The 19,962-nt window shown below is 36.0% G+C and overlaps 3 protein-coding genes across 3 annotated transcripts in view; 1 reads left to right on the top strand and 2 right to left on the bottom strand.

Annotated features, from left to right (window-relative positions):
- Positions 1-8,565, top strand: part of LOC142351769 (uncharacterized) — a 60,657-nt gene extending 52,092 nt beyond the window's left edge. Inside the window, exons 7-8 of the mRNA XM_075403923.1 lie at positions 7,183-7,325; positions 7,814-8,565. Coding sequence (XP_075260038.1) covers positions 7,183-7,325; positions 7,814-8,021 — 351 coding nt within the window. The 3' untranslated portion in view covers positions 8,022-8,565. The remainder of the gene's footprint in view (positions 1-7,182; positions 7,326-7,813) is intronic.
- Positions 1-19,159, bottom strand: part of LOC142342971 (transmembrane protein 120A-like) — a 318,405-nt gene extending 299,246 nt beyond the window's left edge. Inside the window, exon 1 of the mRNA XM_075394664.1 lies at positions 19,153-19,159. The gene's annotated coding sequence lies outside the window, so the exon portion shown is untranslated. The remainder of the gene's footprint in view (positions 1-19,152) is intronic.
- On the bottom strand, positions 11,538-18,551 carry LOC142351760 (uncharacterized). The gene is made up of 2 exons (XM_075403911.1): positions 17,477-18,551; positions 11,538-12,394 (listed from the first exon to the last, which is right to left on the bottom strand). Exons 1-2 carry the CDS (start codon positions 18,339-18,341, stop codon positions 11,778-11,780), a joined length of 1,482 nt encoding a protein of 493 aa, XP_075260026.1. The 5' UTR covers positions 18,342-18,551; the 3' UTR covers positions 11,538-11,777.
- Positions 19,160-19,962: the final 803 nt, after the last annotated feature.

Raw genomic sequence — 19,962 nt, 5'->3', positions numbered from 1 at the left:
GATTGTTTACTGTTAAGTGCAAATCATATAATCTCAGTTTGCAGAGTCCACGTCTGAGATCATTATTTGGCTATTAGATGTTTTCAAAAATGGGAGGCGTAATTATTTTGTAACCCACATTTTTTGTTCGTCGAATTGCTCTTTTGATTTCCACTTGCCCACTCATTCTATGGTCGAGAAATATGGAAAATTTGATTTATTGTAAAATGATGAATTTAACAACTTGATCTTATTTTTAGAATATTTCCAAAAAAAATTTGTTGCTTTTTTGTGTATGTTTGAATATTAATTTCAAAAGGCATTCCGAACCTTTGAGGTGCTTGAGTTATTTCGATTTCACGCTGTCGGCTGTTTTTGAGACCCGAAAACTGGAAATAGGGTTTGAAAGCGTGAAATTAAAATTCGCAAAGTTTTTTTTCTTTTTCGTAACTGAGCGGTAAATGATATAGTAGTGATTAAATTGCTCGATCAGGGCCTTTGTTTAAAATTTTTTCAAATATTTTTTCGGTTTTGCTTAAGTAATGTAAAATTGAGCAAATTTCCTTTTTTTACTTTCTGAGCTATTAAGTTCATAGATTTTTTTAAACGATTTTTTTCTCATGTACTTATTCAGAAAAAGTCAAAAGAATTATCCAGGGTTACAATAATGCCATTGTTTAGATTCAGAGCACAAAGTTAGTTATTTTTAGTTTGACCTAGATTATAAAAATTTTGCACCAAACTTACAAGGTAGTGCTTAATTAGGTTATTAACCCTGCGGTAAAATTTATTTTAGTTAAAAATATTGGTATTTGCATATAGACCCAACTGTTAGGCGAAGTAGAGCTACCTGACGACCCATGTTGAGGTGCCATCCGGAAGTGACCCCTAATCAGACCATTCCCTTCCGGAAGTGACCTCTGATCAGAACATTCCCATCCAGAAGTGACTTCTGATCAGACCATTCCCATCCGGAAGTGACCTCTGATCAGACCATTCCCATCCGGAAGTGACCTCTGATCAGACCATTCGCATCCTGAAGTGACCTCTGATCAGACTATTACCATCCGGAAGTGACCGCTGATCAGACTGTTAGCATCCAGAAGTGACCTCTGATCAGACTATTACCATCCGGAAGTGACTTCTGATCAGACCATTCCCATCCGGAAGTGACCTCTGATCAGACCATTCGCATCCTGAAGTGACCTCTGATCAGACTATTACCATCCTGAAGTGACCTCTGATCAGACTATTACCATCCGGAAGTGACCGCTGATCAGACTGTTAGCATCCAGAAGTGACCTCTGATCAGACTATTACCATCCGGAAGTGACTTCTGATCAGACCATTCCCATCCGGAAGTGACCTCTGATCAGACCATTCGCATCCTGAAGTGGCCTCTGATCAGACCATTCCCATCCGGAAGTGACTTCTGATCAGAAAATTAGCATCCGGAAGTGACCTCTGATAAGACAATTAGCATCCAGAAGTGACCTATGATAAGACAATTAGCATCCAGAAGTGACCTCTGATCAGACTATTACCATCCGGAAGTGACCTCTGATCAGACTATTACCATCCGGAAGTGACCTCTGATCAGACCATTCCCATCCGGAAGTGACCTCTGATCAGAAAATTAGCATCCGGAAGTGACCTCTGATAAGACAATTAGCATCCAGAAGTGACCTCTGATAAGACAATTAGCATTCAGAAGTGACCTCTGATCAGACTATTACCATCCGGAAGTGACCTCTGATCAGACCATTCCCATCCGGAAGTGACCTCTGATCAGACCATTCGCATCCTGAAGTGGCCTCTGATCAGACCATTCCCATCCGGAACCCAAACCCAGACCCTGTAATTTTGGTCTGGGAACACACCGTGTGCGTTGGTATGATCAGAGGTCATTTCCGGATGGCACCTCAACCTGGGAATGTTGAATCGGATTTAATGATTTTCAGTCGTTTCCCAGAGAAGCAAATCATGATATAACTTTGTTAAGGCATTTCGCATCGCGCAGTGTGTGGGTGTTCCGACTTCATTTTATTTTGACCATATATTTGAATGAAAAAAGCCATCTTCACATATATGATTTTCTTCCCATTTTGATAAAAAAAAATTATGGAACAATAATCAGAATGCTTCATTGACACGCCATGGCCAATATTTAAGCATCGTAAAACAAACGTTTTGTCGGGTTTCTAATTCCCAGTTCACGCCGAAATGGCCAATTGCGTGAGAAATACATTGCTAACCGTGATTGACCTATTATGCGCTATGGGCAGTTTTATTTGCAACCGAAAATCTATCTATGGCCACATCCACCAAAAGACGTATTTTACTCCACCAAAACATAAATGGACTTTTCTGTCGATTTATAACAACCGAGATCAGAAAGAACTATGGATATGCTTGAGCTCAAAATATGCCCACGGACTTGAGTCTCAGAGCATTTCAGCACTGAACCAGAAAATTTCAAGCGTAAAAACTTAATTCAGTTCTGAAACATTGTATCTCCAGAATATTTTAAGTTTCTTTATGTGCAGTTCTTCTTCATTATGATTATATTAAGATCATGGAGTTAACCCAGGCTAAATTTATCCTGTAGAGTCTGGAAATTACTTATACCCAAAATTAAGTCTGCGCAAAGTAAGGTCATACTTTTGTAGCTTATAACTGATAATTACTATAGTAGTATACACACTGCTTATATATAAGCTAGTTTGTAGGCATTTACCACAAATCCCATTCAGCTTAGTGGTTATGACTTGCTACGCAAATTAAATGCTACAAGTACCCACGCAGAAGTTCGAAACGCATATAAATCAAACCTTGTTGGCGGGAGTTAAGCTGAACATATTATTTTTCATGAAGTAAATTTTACTCCAAAATCAAGACTAGCCCACTTTAGCGCTGGTTTACTCTGCCACCAACCTCCGGGCCCATACCAATGATGAACTGAGAGCGTTGAAGAACCTGCTTTTGCAATTTAGTTGACCGCCCATTTTAACTAAAATGAGCATTTTTAACTCCGCGCATGAGCTAATATCATAAATATTATTGATCAATTTTTGTTGCCATAACAACAAATGCATAATTTACTCATGATATAATTTGTTGGCAGCCGATGAAAAAAAATAAAACAACAGAAAAGTTGTGATGGGGAAGAAATATGAAAAGTTTTCCTTTTTTCTCTTGTTGTTTTTGGTACTACGTTAATAGCACCGAGAACCGAATGAAGAAAACAGAAAAAAAGTATTGTGGGAAAACTTGGGTAGTAATTAAAATGGCATTTTTATTTCTAAATGAGCCTAAAACATAAAATCTTAATGAAAATTGATCACCTCTTGTTGCGATAACAATAAACGCATAAATAACTCATGATATAACTTGTTTGTGGCCAATAAAAATTTTCAAAAAATAAGAGTAAAACTGTGCTTTGAAAGAAATAGAAGTAGTGGAAATGAGGTGAAGGGTGTCGTGTGCTGATAAATTGTTCTAATCGCAATAAGATTTGGTTAGAAACATTACCACAAGGTTTATATCGCCCTCTGGAATTTTTCATCAACTCTGCTTCACCTCGGACCTGGATAGGTTCTAGGAAATGATAAACCATACTTAAAACCACCACTTAAAAGATATCCAACTTCCACGTGAAGTCGAGTTGTTGAGCAACTACCAGAGGGCGATATCACTCAGTATTGCATTAATAATTCTAAAAGCAAAATTTTTTGCGGTTGATTTATTAACATACGACGCCTTTTATATCTTTCCCCCTATTTCTTCTGTTTTCCATCATTTGGTTCTCGGAGAGCTATTCACGTAGTATCAACAACGATAAGAGAAAAAAAGAACGGGTAATCCTATTTCTTTCGAATCAAAATTTTCCTGTTATTTTATTCTTTTTAGTTTTAATCGGCTGCTAACAAGTTATATCATGAGTAAGTTATGCTTTTATGGTTATAGCAACAAGAGTTGGTCAAAAATCTCTACGATATTAGCCCATGCGCTGAGTTTAATATGCTAATTATAATTAAAAGGGGACGGTTAACTAAACTCAACGCGCAGGTTCTGCAACTGCTTTTTTTAAGAGGTGCTTCAGAGAAAAATAGTTTTATTACAATTCAAGTTGTTAAGACTCGAAGAGGAGTATGGAGATTCAACAGGTTTTTTTTTAGCAGAATGCAAGTTTGTTCATGACTTGAATTTTGACTTCTTTCTCTTCGAGCATTTACCTCCGTTTTTGATTGTTGACTTCTGTTTTCGAACATTGGACTTTAACAGTAGCTTAATTTGTATTGTATAGGAATTGGTAACAGTCTGTAATTCAAGGTGAAGAGGTCAATTTGAGAAAATTTGATCCCATTTAACTACCTTCCCCTCCTCCACCCCACGTACCTACCAACCCTCCCCCCCCCCCCCCCGCAACGTATCTAACCCCACCCCATCTACCTACACCCCCCAACATCACCTACCCACCTACCGCCCCCCCCCCCCCCACCATCACCTACCCACACCCTTGAACTGAAAAAATTTTAACGCTTTTTATGTTATATTGCTCTACTGTTTTTGTTATTTCTAGTGTTTTTTTTTCGATATTCTGATTTTGTCCAAGTTAGGGTAGAGATTATTGTGCACGACGATTCGAGTTGTTTCCGGTATTCTACCGGCTATGTTTTTTTAAGATGTGTTCACACATTTTTCAATGACTCTGATCTTTCAAAACGGGATAAACAGGTAAAGCCCAGCGGGCATTAGGTTTCACTAGAGGCCCAAAGTCGGCTTTAGTAACCCAAAATGGGCTTTAGTAGTCCTCTAAGTGCTTATAGTGGTGCAGTTGCTGGGATGGCCTTAATTTAACGTTAAAAGGTCATTTTTAGGAGTCTTTGGGCTCAAAATGGAGCAATTTTTCATGTTTTTTTTATGATTTTTTGTTTTGATTAGTCTTAGGTTGAAGTTTTTAAAAGTTGAGGAAGGCCTTTTGCGAGACAAAATTGCTTGAAATGACCATTTTATGAGCTATAAGTTTCGGTACTACAAACACAAACACGCAAAATGGTACTAATTTTTGCAATTTTTTTCAGGTTTTTTAAAAATTTTGCCATTTTTTGAGTTTTTTAGCCCTAGGAGTCAAGAAACTTCCTCTACGGTTTAATAAGGGTTTGATGATAGATTATTGCATAGCTTCTAGTGATAATGGAATGGTTTTCAACTTTTTGCGATCATGAATTTTAGCATTTTTTGACAAAAAACTTGCAATTTTTTTCATATTTTTTGACATTTATTGCTTTTATTCAAGTTGTTTGAATCCCAGGGGCCAGAAAACCTCATCAGGAGTTGGATAATAAGTTACTGAAATATTTTTTGTTGCCATGGAATAGGTTTCAACTTTTGAATATCACAACTTTTGGCAATTTTTTTTTACAAAATTAGCGTTTTTTCAGGTTTTTGAAAATTTTTGTCATTTTTTTCAGTTTTTCCAGCTTCAGGGACCAGGCAATCTCCTTTGAGGTTTGTTAATAGGGCACTGCATAGTTTCTAGTAACATTGGAATGGTTTCTAAGATTTTAATGTCTCGAATTTTTGCTTTTTTTGGTAAAATCTGCATTTTTTTTAAGTCTTCCTAAAGCTTTGTCATATTCGTCCATTCTCAAGTGCTAGAAAACATATTTCAAATTCTGATAAAAAGTTACTGCATGGTTTTTAAATTCAATTGATTTTTTTCAACAATTTAACGTTTCGACTTTTAGAAGTTTTTTTGATAAAATTTGCAACTCTTTTCAAGTTTTTTTAAAACAATTGTATTTTATTTATTTTTTTTCTTGCCTCAATAGCCAAGTAACCTCACCAGGGTTTGATAGTGTGTTATTACATAGTTGCTAGGGGGCAAGTGAATGGCTTTCAAAATTTTAGTAGAACAGATTTCTATTTTATGAAGTTTGAAATTTTTTCTGAAAAGTATTGCCTATCGATCTATGAGCCAGTTAGTTTTTAAAGCTTGGAATTGGGTTACTGGATAGCCTCTAGAGACACCGAAATGATTCTGAAGATATTTATATCACGATTTTCAGCAAAATTTCCATATAATATGCAATTGATTTCTTTTTTTCTAAATTTTTTGATCATTTTCGAGTAAATCGATCTTCAAGGGACAGTGAATTTTTTCACTTCAAGGGCCAGATATCAGATTCTGGACTGATTTCAGAAACAAAAATTGCTTTTGAACCTATTTTTGAAACAAGTATTTTTAAAGGGAAAAAATTTTGCCTTAGGTTTAAAAGCTTCAATAGTTTTAGCAATAAGTATATTTTTGTTTAGTTTTGATTCTTTAGTTTCTCATTTTTTTAGATGATTTTGTTTGTGTTCTGGCTGGCATTGTTCGATTGATCTGCTGGTCAGGTAGTCTACGTCTGAGTTTTTCATTCTATGCTTTGAATTGTATTTCAGGACTTGTCCTGCTATGTTATAAACAGTGGAGCACAATTTATTGTGAAATGGAAATATGTGAACTTGATTATCTGATAAGTTCCACTGTCCAATACAATAAATAGAACATAGTAATAAATTACAAGTGATAGATATTCTTGCGATCTTGACACTTGACACTTGATTTAAATTCTGTAAGACCTTACCAGATTTATATCAAACTTATAAGCTAAGACCAGGAGAAGTATAGAAAAATGAAAAAAATTCTTTAAGATGTTGATAACGATCTCAATAATGAAACGTCAATATATGCAAAATTTTGAATTAGATCTTTGTGCGCGTTTGATTAAACTCTGTATTCTATCACGGTCTTGTCACCGCATGTCATGATAGAAATGAAAACTTAGCTCAGGAAGCTAGGCATTCCAAGTTCGTCAAGAAAATCCTTCGTCAAGTTACCCCATGTCTAAGCAAGATGTACCAAGTTTCGTTTCAACGTATCAATTTTGTAAGAACGTGTAAGATTGCTACATTAAATATCTTTCTTATGTAATGGTCTTTATCTAAGTGAAACATAGATCACTCAGGCAGATCAAGTCACTGGCATCAATTGAGAAAACAGCTAATCAACAGAAAAATCACTTATCAAAAAAAATAATCTGTTATCCAAATTTTGAAGTGTTTGCTGGAGGAAGTGTTTGAAACCTCGGCACGGTAGTCTCTACGGACAATATATACGGATGCTTCTTGTTTATATTGTGATATTGTTATGTTCAGAAGTCGAGTGTGTTCACGGTGGCTGTGGGGAGTGATGACGACGGGAGGGGTGTACGCAGAGGCAGAGTCATCACAACAGTGGCTGGAAAAACAGGTGTCATAGAACCCAGAAGGGACTTCGTTTTTGAACCGAAAAGCACGGGGTAAGAATTCGTATCAAGGATGCCTTTGTGAACAATAAATAAGACTTCGGATGTGATTATCTCAAATTTACTAAATGAAATTTTATGAAGTGAATTTCGGAGGAAAATATGGAAAGAAAGGTCAATCAAAAATTGTATTTGGAATGGGCGAAATACAAAACTAAATTATTAAGCGTCCGTTTGGCAACAAGATGCCGATTTCTTTTTTCTCTTCACACACAAGATTGAGGGGTTAGCATTATATGCGCAGTTAGCACAGTATCTGTAAAATCTAACGGCTATTCGCACCTCCCCGGGCCGATTATTTTCCCCCAAAATTAACGGGGAAAAGTGTAAAGAGTTTTAAAATAGTCTAATAGATCTTATTAGACTATACAAACTATTATCAATACGAAAACAAGCCTTATTTTGTGCAAGAAAGCAAAAATTTTGTTCAAGTGGTGAGAAGAAACAGTCCACAAGACGTTTCAAGGTTTTCTGAATTTTAGCCAAGGGACAGCTTCCGGTGTGAAACGGAACAGTGAGACGAAGCCAGTAGTTGCCCAATCGGCTGCCATTCGAAGAACGAGTGATTGGAATCGGCGACTTGAGAGGGTGTCTGGGGTGTACACTGGGGATCCGGCATCTGTAGAGACCAATATCAGCTCCAGTCCTGTCCACAGCAGTAGCAGACCAGGAACTTCTTCAGAAAGATAGTCTGTCTCAATTGTCATTATCATAGCTTGCCAAACTAATCTCGTCCGTCCTAAATACTGTTTCCTTCATAGCCCCCAACGTGCCGTCTCCCCCTACACCCTCTCCTCCCCCTCTCTCCTTTTTTTCTCTGGTTTTCTCTAACAAGCACACACACACACACACACACACATACACACACACACACACACACACACACACACACACACACACACATACATACATACACACACGCACACGCTTACACGAAACCGCCCAAACTCGCCGCGAAATATAGCCACGCATGCATGCAAAAAATTCTGCCTTATTTTCAGTAACGACTATTTAGACAATATATTAATCTTTTATTTAAAGTATATTTTAATTGACTTCAATTTCTCGGCTAAATTGGGAAAAACTTCCGGAGGAGACGCATATAATCATTAATACATTGAACGGACCAACAGTACTAACAATATAATGTTGTTGTAACATAGTGGAAATAACCAAATGATCTAAAAGTATATCTATGATTATCTATTACACATGCATATATAGAGAACTCTACAATTAAACACTTGTCTCTGCATATTAAGTTTTCATCAGTTACCAGTTTCGAGCTAAGTTTGAACTCGGATTCGCATCATTTTTATACACTATACAATCCGTACATGCACAAGTATTTCTCAAACTATAATTTTAGGTCATTCAAAGCTGTGCCGTGTTGCTAAAATTGCAACTTTAGATCGATTAAATTTCTGTACTTTTTCACAAATTTATGTACTTCAGTTTAACGTGGAAACGTTCCATTTTAGAGCCGTTTTTCTTCAGTTCAAAATAAATTGAGTGGAACTGTTTGCTGCGATCTTTTTAAGCTAATTTCTTACATGTTGAGGGATTTTCTTCAAAAAACGTGGCACTGAATCGCGTAATAGCACTGCAGCTTTGTTCATATTTTACTTGTATGCACCCACATACACCCACACCCTTTTTACCGATAAACCAGCGCTCTCGCCCTCTCCAATCGTTTCAGTACGGTTTGTACGACTTTGATCTATTAAGTTCTTATTTACTCATTTCTTGAATTTTAAATCTTATATTTTCTGCTCTTGTTTTCACACTATCGACTTTAGTTTTCGACACTCAAATAATCACCTAAATAGTGTGATATGTCTAAGGGGTTTGTAGACCTCTAATATGAAAACTATTCGAGTTCTTCAAAAAATGATTGAAAATCTCTACAGAAATTTTGGTAAATTTTTTCGTCGAAACTCGCAAGTATTCGACGCATGTAATAGACGGCCTTTATATGTAACGGTGAAACACGGAATTTTTCGTGTTTTTTAAAGTTCTCTAAAATTCAGACAAAACTTTTGTTCTTGAACAAATTGAATAAATAGGTAACCGAAAAAAATTTAAGGAGGCATTGCCAGTTGATTGCGTTTATAGTTATTATATTTATTATAGTTATAGCAGTTATTTGCGTTTATCTTGAATATATACTGTTTTTTGTCAGTGAGCGCGGTCTTGTAAGCTTTGTTATAAAGAGTTCGGGATTCGAGGGTAATACGTATATACACATTAGGCAAAGCTTTGTTTTCTCTAACCGACACTCAATGCTTGAATACTCGAAAAAGATAAACTTTCAACAATATTATTACTAAATACTAATAAACCATCAACTGTTTTATTATTAACTGCTAATACTATAACTACTAATACTAATTAAAAGCACCAGAGCAGAAATGTTAGCAGTAATCTAAAGCCTACAAAATAGATAATAAATGCTGCTAACATGTTACAGTTGAAGCAAGCAGTAGAAATTGAAGCAAAGTTTCAAATGTTTTGGATGAAGCAAATAGTTTAGAAACGAAACAACGCTTTAGAAACTTATGTAAACAATTAATCCAATTAGCATAATTTACAAATCTGCGCTGAGCAGATGGGAAGATTTATCAGTTTTTCTCTGTTTTTTGGCCAAAACTTGAAACATTACTGTATAACGTTTAAAATTCCAGACATGCACGGTGTCAGATTGTACATAGACAGATCTCCGTCAGTCAAGTGCAGTTACGACTTAGAAACTTGCTGTTTTTTTTGCAAATGCGTTCAAGAGTGAAGCGTTCACCAGAACTTAAAACAAAAACGAGCAATTTTTGAAATTCATGATCTTGAGCTCCATATTATGCAATGCCTGATTTTTCTTCATACGTTGGCAGATATTATAACTGTGGACATTTTAAGACCTACAAAATGTGTGTTTAAAGCAAAATCACACGTGACTCGGCTAAGGTCACTTTGCATCCCGAGCCACCATGTGTTTCTCGACAAATATCAGATTTTTCGTTAATCAGAGTAGCGTAGCCTATAATTTTAATGATGCTTAGGGCAAGCAAAGTTTTGGAATTCAGATCAATTAACACTTCAAAAATTGGAGCAGGTTTCACAGATAAGAAACTGATAAGTATGCCCTAAATCTGTTTGCTGTTGTGGGGTTTACTCTGCTAATTCACTATTTCTGTTATTTCGATAGCTATATTTTTAATTCCGATCTCACATGGAATTTTTTTGCCATTATTCCCCCTTCCATCAGTTTTGTGGACATATAACTAATTGCCGTAGCGGACATATAACTAATCAGAGTAGCGTAGCCTATAATTTTAATGATGCTTGGGGCAAGCAAAGTTTTAGAATTCAGATCAATTAACACTTCAAAAATTGGAGCAGGTTTCACAGATAAGAAACTGATAATTATGCCCTAAATCAGTTTGCTGTTGTGGGGTTTACTCTGCTAATTCACTATTTCTGTTATTTCGATAGCTATATTTTTAATTCCGATCTCACATGGAATTTTTTTGCCATTATTCCCCCTTCCATCATTTTTGTGGACATATAACTAATTGCCCATCTCAAACGCATTACCGTAAACATACCCTAAGGGAGCTATATATTTTTTATAATGCGAGCTATATATAAATAATGCGGGCTATAATGGGAAAGACCCATAAATGAAACCGTAGTTTAAGTAGCGAAACGACGTCTTTGAATTGTTACCCGGTCGAGGTTCTGTCGAAAAAATGATGAAAGAATTGTGGTGAGTAGCGGTGAAAAATGTACAGCAAAGCGCCCGCATCGTTTAGCGATGAATACGGCAAATTGTTGTAAGATTTGTGATTTTCAGCGGTGAATTGTCTACGATTCTTAGCGGTGTAATTTTCATCGCTGCCACCACGAAGCAGTGAAAATAAAACGTCACCTCTAAAAACTGCAAATCTTACAAATTCACCGCAGCAAGATTTACAGAAATTGTTAACGGTGAACTGACGTAAGATGTTATATTTTGAACGGTGAAATTTTCAGTTTCACCGCATTCAGAGTTAAAAATTGCAATTCTTACACCATTATTAATTTTTAGCAAACTATTGAACTTTGATTATAGTATGATAGAATTTGGTTTTTATAATCCTGAAAAATTGTATGATATCTGCATATCTTGTATATAACGAGTTTAAAGTGAACGTTTTACAAATTAGAGCGAGTTCAAAGGTCAAAGTTTAAATTAAAAATGGAGAAAAGCTGATGAAATGGGGCCACAGGAAAAAGCATTGGGTTTAATTGGCCAAATAATTGCTCACTTGAATGTTTTGACATTCTTCAAACGTTCCATTATTTCAATTTTATGGGACACTATATGTTCACCCACTTTGTATGATCTGAAAAATCAACTGTTTTAAACAAGTGTGACACGCTAAATTTTGCGCTGCAAGTTATTTTTTTCGATCAATCAGTATTTCCGCTGCTGATGTTAATTTCGTTTGTATCCAAATTGATAACGAGATCCGCCATGTTTGTTTTGTGAAACCTGCAACAGCAGCATACCCATTCACGTAATCGTTTCATCACATTCCGTACCTTTTTTCTGACGTACAAATTGCTGGAAGCATACAGACACGGGTTGATTAGAAATACAAGACCATAGAGTGTCTGTGAGATCCAAAACCCGATGTCGAATACCTCCGAAGTTTTGTCCATAATTAGGAGGTACCAGAAAGCAGCAGCGTTGAAAACCGAGGTCGGCAGGGCAACAATTATGAACACCAAGCCCACGTAGAAGAACGATACTGTAATCGTTTTTTGGTATTTTGTTTGCTGGCGCTGTTGTTCTGTTTGTTGAAAACTCTCTTTCTTTCCACTGTTTGTTTGTCTGTTTTTCTTCGGTTTGTTTTGATCACTTTTTTCAGAAGACCCAATTGATGAGACGCTTGAAAAACCACTGGCTACAATCATTGGTTGAATAGAGCTTGAGTCATTATCTGTAAACGGGTTGAGCGTACTCACAGCTGCAGTATTATTTTGTACCAAATATGAGCCGTCGGGTGTATCAGCATGATTTTCATCTAGAAAACAGCAATCTATTCTTTTTATGTTTGTTTGGATGGTTTTGCCAGCCAAAACAACTTGATTTTTTTATCCGAAAAAGTATTGAATAGTTTTTTTTCTGTAAATGGTTATATAACTTAGGGAGAAAAAATTATTTTACAAATCTCTCAGCTGTTTTATTTAAAAAAGTATTATGATCTCCAAATCAAAAAAGCGAAGATTATTTCAGATGCCGCTTTTCAAGTTTGCAAACTTGGCGTCATTATTAATTGCTGTTCTGAGTTCAAAAAGAAATGAGGCTTATAGTAGTCGCCCGGACCCGAGTGTCATAGACTTTCAGTACTGAATCGGTATTTTCCAGCAATAAATTGACAATCCAGTACTGAATCAGAGCGACCTAAGAGTACTTTGTTAACCAAGTATAAGCTGTTAAAATCTAGAAGGCATTTTTTAAAATGAAAATATGCTGTACATCATGTTTCGAGTTTTTCATAATGTTCATTGAATCTTCAAAAAAATTGAAATTTTCGAATCGAACTTTAAATTTTCGGGTTAGAATGAAGGTTCTATTTTGAAGATTCTGGCATTCCTATTGGATTAGGGCATTTAGAACTTCCATTGAGACTTGGCTAGATAGCCATCATGTGTTTTGTTTTGGAATTTTTTTTCCTTGTCAGTTTTTTGTTCTTGACTAGTCTTTCGCTCGCTTGAGTGATCTGATTTGTCGTCAAAAGAGCTGTTAAAAACTTGTAAAATCCGAATGCATTAAGTCTCTGGGAAGCTCATTTTCTGCGTAGGCCTTAAATGTATGCATCGCTGAAGCTGCTGAGGAAGCAGAACTTGATGATTGTTTGAAGGGCAGCTTGATTTGATTTTTGACAGGTTTTTACGCACCCCATATCCGTCAAAAAATACAGACCTAACTTCTTACCACACTACCCTCTACACACGCACATACAACCCCTCCCTTTTAACTGGTGATGCTGGCCTTCATAAGCTTAAGTTACCCGTACCTAAAGTTCAGTGACAATCAGTACTGATTCAGAACAATTTCAGAGAAATTTCAAGTTTTGGTACTGATTCAGAAGTATTTCAGAACCAACTCTGAAGTGATTTCTGAATTTCTCTGAATCAGAGCAAAATTCAGAGAGAATATTCTGTATTCTTCTGAATCAGAAAATAATTCAGAATGAATCGCTGAATTGGCTCTGAATTCATTGCAAAATGTGACTTGAATTAGACTCTGACTCAGTACTGAATTCAGCTGAGAGTTAGGTACGGGTAGCTATACAACCAAAGCCAACCCGACGCTCGAACGCAATCCGTCCGACTCTTTTTGGCTTGCGTTTTAGATCCACAGTTGGCCCAAATCAGTGACTTATAATTTGGGTTTAAATCATTCTAAAAAATCAAAGCACAAGATGTGATTTCATCAGTTTAAAAAAATGCAATTTTCACACTCCACTTGCAGCATTTTTACAGCAGTTTTTGATTGACGCTCAAATCAAATTGATGTACCTACCCGATAGCAAACAGGTCTGTATGAAGTTTGTTTCCTGGACTGCTTCCACTGATAAATTTTTGCCGAGTGTTTTTAATTCAAGGCTAACTTCTTCCCTGAAAAGGTCTCGGATTGATTTATACAAAGATGTACATAATCCAAATTTTCCACCTGTATTAAATTTGTTGCATCTTTTTCTGTAGATAAAATATATAAAAACCGTATTGATGATAACCAGCACAAGCTGATATTGGGGCCATAAATAGAGAACAAAATAATCGACATAAAGTATTGCTTTATCATGAAATGTTTTCTTATAGTGACATATTATATTGATTTCCATGGCAGTCCTAAGTTTTTTGGCTAGTTCTGACAAAGTATAGGAACGACGACGTTCCCAATAATTTGTCCACACATTACCGGATCCGCGATAATGTCCAGAACGATAATACCGATGGTTATTTTCTGTTTCGAAAGTAGTAGTAGTAACGGAGTAACTTTTCTCCGTGTAATATGTTTCACAATAGCGCTCAACCGAATTTTCGACTACTTTCGCTGTGAATAAAACATAACATGTGGCTATGAACAAAACCACAGTACCCAACGTAATTCCCAAAAAACCGAGAAAAATAAACCGCTTCTTAAACCAGCTTTTATACTTTAGAGGCCTAACTGCAGCGACGTACCGATTAAATGTCATAAGAATCAACATAACAAACGAAAAGAAAACCAAAATTTGGAAACAAAATTGATCCTTCACGACCCAATCAGGGTCCAGCAAATAGAAAGGACCGCACAAACCCAAACCATGCAATCCTTCTATCATCAAGTTGGGCAAAACTAAACAGTCAGAAGGCGACTTTTTCTTTTTCATCGCAAAAATTGAAAAAATAATAATATTGACCAAAAAAACCAACATTCCAGTTATTAGCCTAAATATATAAAGAATGTCGAGGACTAGGTTTTCAAATTCCGCCATTTTGGATAATTCTAGTTGAATTTAACAAAATATCACGTGAAAGGAAAACCAATCAGTAGTTTCGTTAAATTGTAAATAAACGAATATTTTGTTTGCGTCTGTATTATTTGATTTTCGATAGCAGCACATTTTCGATTGACAGCAAAAGTGAGACAGTGAGATGAATCAGTCGATAAAAAAAGATTGCCTAAAGCTTCTGATGTCTAACAAGCCGCTTTTAATGATTAATTTCGCAATGGCAGGTCTACTACATGAAATATGTAATGCTTCCTGTCTTCCACACGCACTATCTCCGACCGCATAAATATGGAAACATTTTTACATGGAAAATGTTTCCATGGAAATACGGAAACATTTGGAAACATTTTGATTAATTTTGCAATGGCAGGTCTACTACATGTAAGCATGTAATGCTTCGTTTGTTCCACACGCTCTATCTCCGACCGTATAGATATGGAAATAATTTTAATTGGAATGGGGAATTTTTTTCCAGGGTAGCGAAAATTTCACTGCGTTAGTTTTAAGCAGACGTTTATGAGGACAAAATTTGAACCAAATTCTAAGTTGATTTGACTAACAGAATGTTGTTGTCAGTTTCAACGTCTTCCTTAATTACACCAAGAACATGCACAGGTACACATTTCTAAGGTTAATGATCTCTCAGCCCCCCCCCCCCCAAAAAAAAAAGATCTCCCAATGAAAATCTTTTTTTTTCTATATGTATGAGTGTATAATTGCTCCATTAAAGGTCCCAATTATTTCACATTTTTCTGGTGGTTTTTTTGGTTGGTAGCTCAGACTTGTCTGTTAATTAGTCTCAAACGAACTGTGCAGCAATTATATTACTCCTTCTGTTCTTCTTCTCTGACAATTTTTGATCAACCGTGATTTTTCGTCCTGAGAAACGGGATAAATGATAAATTGGTAATTCCCGAGGGCATTAAGTCGCTCCGCGGTTTTCTAAAAGCCTCACTACTTTGTGAGAGCATCGAAAGTGTTGCCGAAACTGCTGAGTACCCTATTGATCTTAAAAATAAAATCTTGCAAAAATCTTGAAAACAACCTTGAAAGGGCATAAATACTACTTCCATTCTGTGTGCAATATTCTTCCAAGATTTGAATCATCTTTCAAGAGTCTTGTAAGGTTTTGAATCCTTTGATATTATTTATGAGTGGTTGGCTGAGCTGAATTAGTAAATCAACTGTCGGAAAATCTAATTGAGTCAAATTAAAAACCGTTTGTTAGATTTTCCAGCATGCTATTTGCTGTTCTTTCCTCCTCTTTTTTCTTTTTAGGCTTGTTACTGGCAGTGGCGCAGTTACTGAAATAAACTAATTACTAACCGCAGCTATAAACGAACAGCCAATTATTGTTTTGGGCAAGATTATTTTCTTACAAAATTCCTGAAAGAATCTTTCAAGAGTTGAATCTGGTTATGACTAGGTAAGGCATTAGTTGACGATATGATTAATTGCTCTTGAACGAAGTTCATAGCAATTATTGTAAACGTGTTGGTATTTTGTATGCAAATTTTTCGCTTGTCCATTTTGCACTTTTCTTCTGGAACATTCTTTGACTTCTCAAGTGATTTTTTCACGCTTTCGTTCTTCATTTTTGAGTGATCTCTATTGCTCTCAACCCGAAGTAAATCCTGTTGCTAATATAACATCATTATATCATATCTACATTAAGGGCCTGATATTGCAGTAGGCAGGGCCTCTGGTTATTGGTCGGGAGGTCAATGATTTGAATCCCGGCGGGTTCCAATTTTTTTCTACCCGTTCGAGAGCAATTATTCCGACATTGTTTGGTTTATGTTTTACAATTATTGTATTTTTAAAGCCCCCACCCCACCCACCCACACACACACACACACACACACACACATACACTCACTCACACACACACACACATTCACACACACACACACTCTCTCTCTCTCTCACACACACACACACACACACAAAGCCAATGATAAATTATGTAGGTGTAAATTTATGATGCAAATGATAATTTGAGTAGTTTTTATATCCCCTCCCCACGTATGCCCTCGTTGTGACTTGCTGCTTCATCACCCATAGAGGCTCTAGCCTGTATAGATTTAGGTAGAAATAAACAAAGCATACCCAACGCCAGTCACTTGAGAGCAATTCGTCCGTTTATTGATTTCTCTAAGTGGGGTCAGTTCACAAAGGAGCGAGTGGCTTCCATTTTCTGTTTGATAATTCGATTAAACAGATTTTTGTTGCTGTTGAGAACTCTGAAAAAATTGAAATCAAAAAAGTTTGACGGCTGGGCTTGAGTGATATTTTCTAGTCATTGGCCTTCAATTTACATGTAACCATTTTGTTTTCTGTCATCCTGAGTTAGTTAGTTAGTTAGTTAGAATCTTGAGTTCCCTTGTAATGTTTTTACTTATTTTTTATTACGCGCCGCATGCAAAAAACTTTTGATTTTGTTATTTAAAATTTCATAATGTTAATGAATTTGATTTTTGAAAAAATTTTTAAGACTACCAAAATCGACATTTTTTTCAATACAACGTGTCATAGTGATTGCAATATTTTATCTGTCAGAGATAAGATTGCTGCCTTGTTTAATTTTAATTTATAAAGTACCTGTGTGTTCTGAAGTTGTTTGCCCGTTGTCTGAGATGGTCGCTTCTTGAAACAGCGTTAATGTATCTTTGCTTGGCTTAGTTGTTTTCCTTTTTGCAACGTCATCATTTCGGAAAATTTTCATAACTGTCACGAAAAACTTTCGAAAGTGAGTTTTTGATCTCCTTATTTGGAATTGACCAGAGATGGTTTTGTAGACAAAACACATGAAAAGTGTGTTGCAGATTACAAGAAGGAGCTGAAATTGAGGCCACAGGTAAAAAACAAAGTAATTGACGTTTAAAAAGGCTCGTTCTGTAGATTTTTCCCTTGCATAACAATTCTTGCGTAATTCGTAATCGCAATTATAATAAGGTTCCAACTTCCAAACTGACGGAACACAAACCCTTTCTAAGTACGTTTCACAATAATGATCGATTGACTTGTCGACAACTTTTGCAACGAATAGAGCGAACGCGACAGCTGAGAATAAAGCCACAGTGATTACGCTAATTGCCAAAAAACTGAGTAAGATTCTGCTCTTGTTAAACCATAACTTGTATTTCATGGGCCTCATAGCAGCCACGTACCTATTTAATGCTATTAAAATCAGCATTACCAAGGCAAAAAAGATAAATATTTGGAAACAAAGTTGTCCCTTCAACATAAAGTTAGAATTTATTAGATAAAATGGTATACACATAGCTAAACCGTGCAATACGTCGATCATCAAACTTGGTAAAATTAAAAAATCGGAGGGAAATTTCTCCTTTTTGGTAGCAAAAATTGTGAAAATAAAAATATTGGCATTGAAAACCAAAGTGCCAATTATTATCTTAAAAGCGTAAAGGACGTGAAATATCAGCGCTCGGATCTCGTTCGACATTTTGAACTAATTTTTTATTCGTTTGAAGCAAATCTAGAAACGGGAAAAGGTTTCACCAGTTTGTTAACTAAATTTATTGAGTGTATGTTCAGTTCAGCCCGCCCACCGAGTCTGAGATTCTGTTTATTTTATCTACCTAAATGTTTGGCATCTCTCAAACAACTCAAGGAGGGCTAAGACAGCCAATCAAAAGCAAAATTTAATAATGGTATTGAAGAAATGGAACCTAACAGTTCGAGTCCAGAAGGCTAAAGTCTCTGCACTAGGTTGTAAAATCTATGCGGACAAAATTATATGGATTTATTCACGCATTTGGCAGTTTTGCAAAAGTCTGTACCAGAAGGCCAAAGTGCATTACGGTGGCTCTATCGATTTATTTGCGCTTCACTATCAATTTATTTATTTTGTTCTGTTTTTACATATATAAATAATACAACAGTTTTGTGTCTCTGAGTGCTTTTTTTATCTGAAAGCTAGTCCAAAGTTCACAACAGTTGACTCAATTCCAGTTGCCGTTAAATTTACTGAGAAGGTTATTTAGCCAAAGTTACCTCTTCAAATAACTTTTGCGGGCATTACATGTAAATCAGTAGGCTGCTGCTTTGCGACCTACCGAGTTAGTTTGCCGAAATGGATTGAATTAGACTAGGAATAGACTTGCCAAAGCTTGGATTAAGACTTATTTTTTGTAATGTAAAAAGCGACCAATGTAAAGAAAACTAGTGGACTAGTTTCTGAAGGAGTTTCCAAAAATGCTGACTTGGTTATGATAGACTTCCTATTAATTCGAATTTTGTGTGATTGTTTCCTCATTTAATAAGTTTCAGAAGCTGAAATCAATTGACGCCAGTTTACTACCAAAAGTCTATGTAAAAGTGCGCTGAAGCGGTTTCCGTTTTCACTTAAAATCTCGCTAGTGATCTATCTGAAGCTAGGTTGATCTGGGACTATTGTTTGTGTTTAGCATTCTCGAAAATAGGTTGTTGTTTCGAATGCGCCTCCGAGATCAGTTGAGCGGCATATCTTAAAGGAACAAATAATTGAACAAAGGGATATTGTGCTGTAAACATAATTCAACTTAGCAAAGATGTATGTGAGTATCTTGCCCAAAGGAGTGATCAGAAAAATTTAAATTTAGAAAAACACTGGAGAGTGCGTTTGTTTTAAAGAGTATCTGGCAGATTGGAGACTTTTTTTCATAAAGTTAAAGCATCTAAAAGTTTTGTGAAAAACACATAGCTTCCGATTCTGATATTCTGCTATATTCCAGAATTTTAATCTGAGAGAAAGCTTACCAAGCTTAAAATTATGTAATCCTGCTGATGGTTCTTTCAAAATGCTACAGTTACCCCTGATCCGACACCAAACACAGTCACAGCTATCAGGAGCCAATTATAATGAGTGGGATCTGTAATTTTATTGCATTGATCCACTTTAGTAGGGGAGGAACTACATACTCAAATGGCCCGGGTTGACAACCATAAATAAAACTTACTAATCATACAACGCCATATATGGTTTTTATGGAAACTTGCTTACCATACAACGGTCATACAAACTTTTGATTACTTGTAGGAAGGTTCCATAATGGTAAATTTACAAACCATAGAAGGTTTCATAA

This window comes from Convolutriloba macropyga, chromosome 1 (assembly GCF_964194025.1).
Source record: "Convolutriloba macropyga chromosome 1, txConMacr16.3, whole genome shotgun sequence".
Classification (NCBI taxonomy): domain Eukaryota; kingdom Metazoa; phylum Xenacoelomorpha; order Acoela; family Convolutidae; genus Convolutriloba; species Convolutriloba macropyga.
This window is presented reverse-complemented; position numbering and strand designations above follow the sequence as displayed.

What these genes read in the sequence shown, in the direction of transcription:
- LOC142351760 (XM_075403911.1), bottom strand. Translation starts at nt 18,341, where the DNA reads ATGTCGAACGAGATCCGAGCGCTGATATTTCACGTCCTTTACGCTTTT. An exon ending in AACAACTTCAGAACACACAG is followed by an intron (nt 12,395 to 17,476) that starts GTACTTTATAAA and finishes GCTGTTTTCTAG; the next exon opens with ATGAAAATCATGCTGATACA.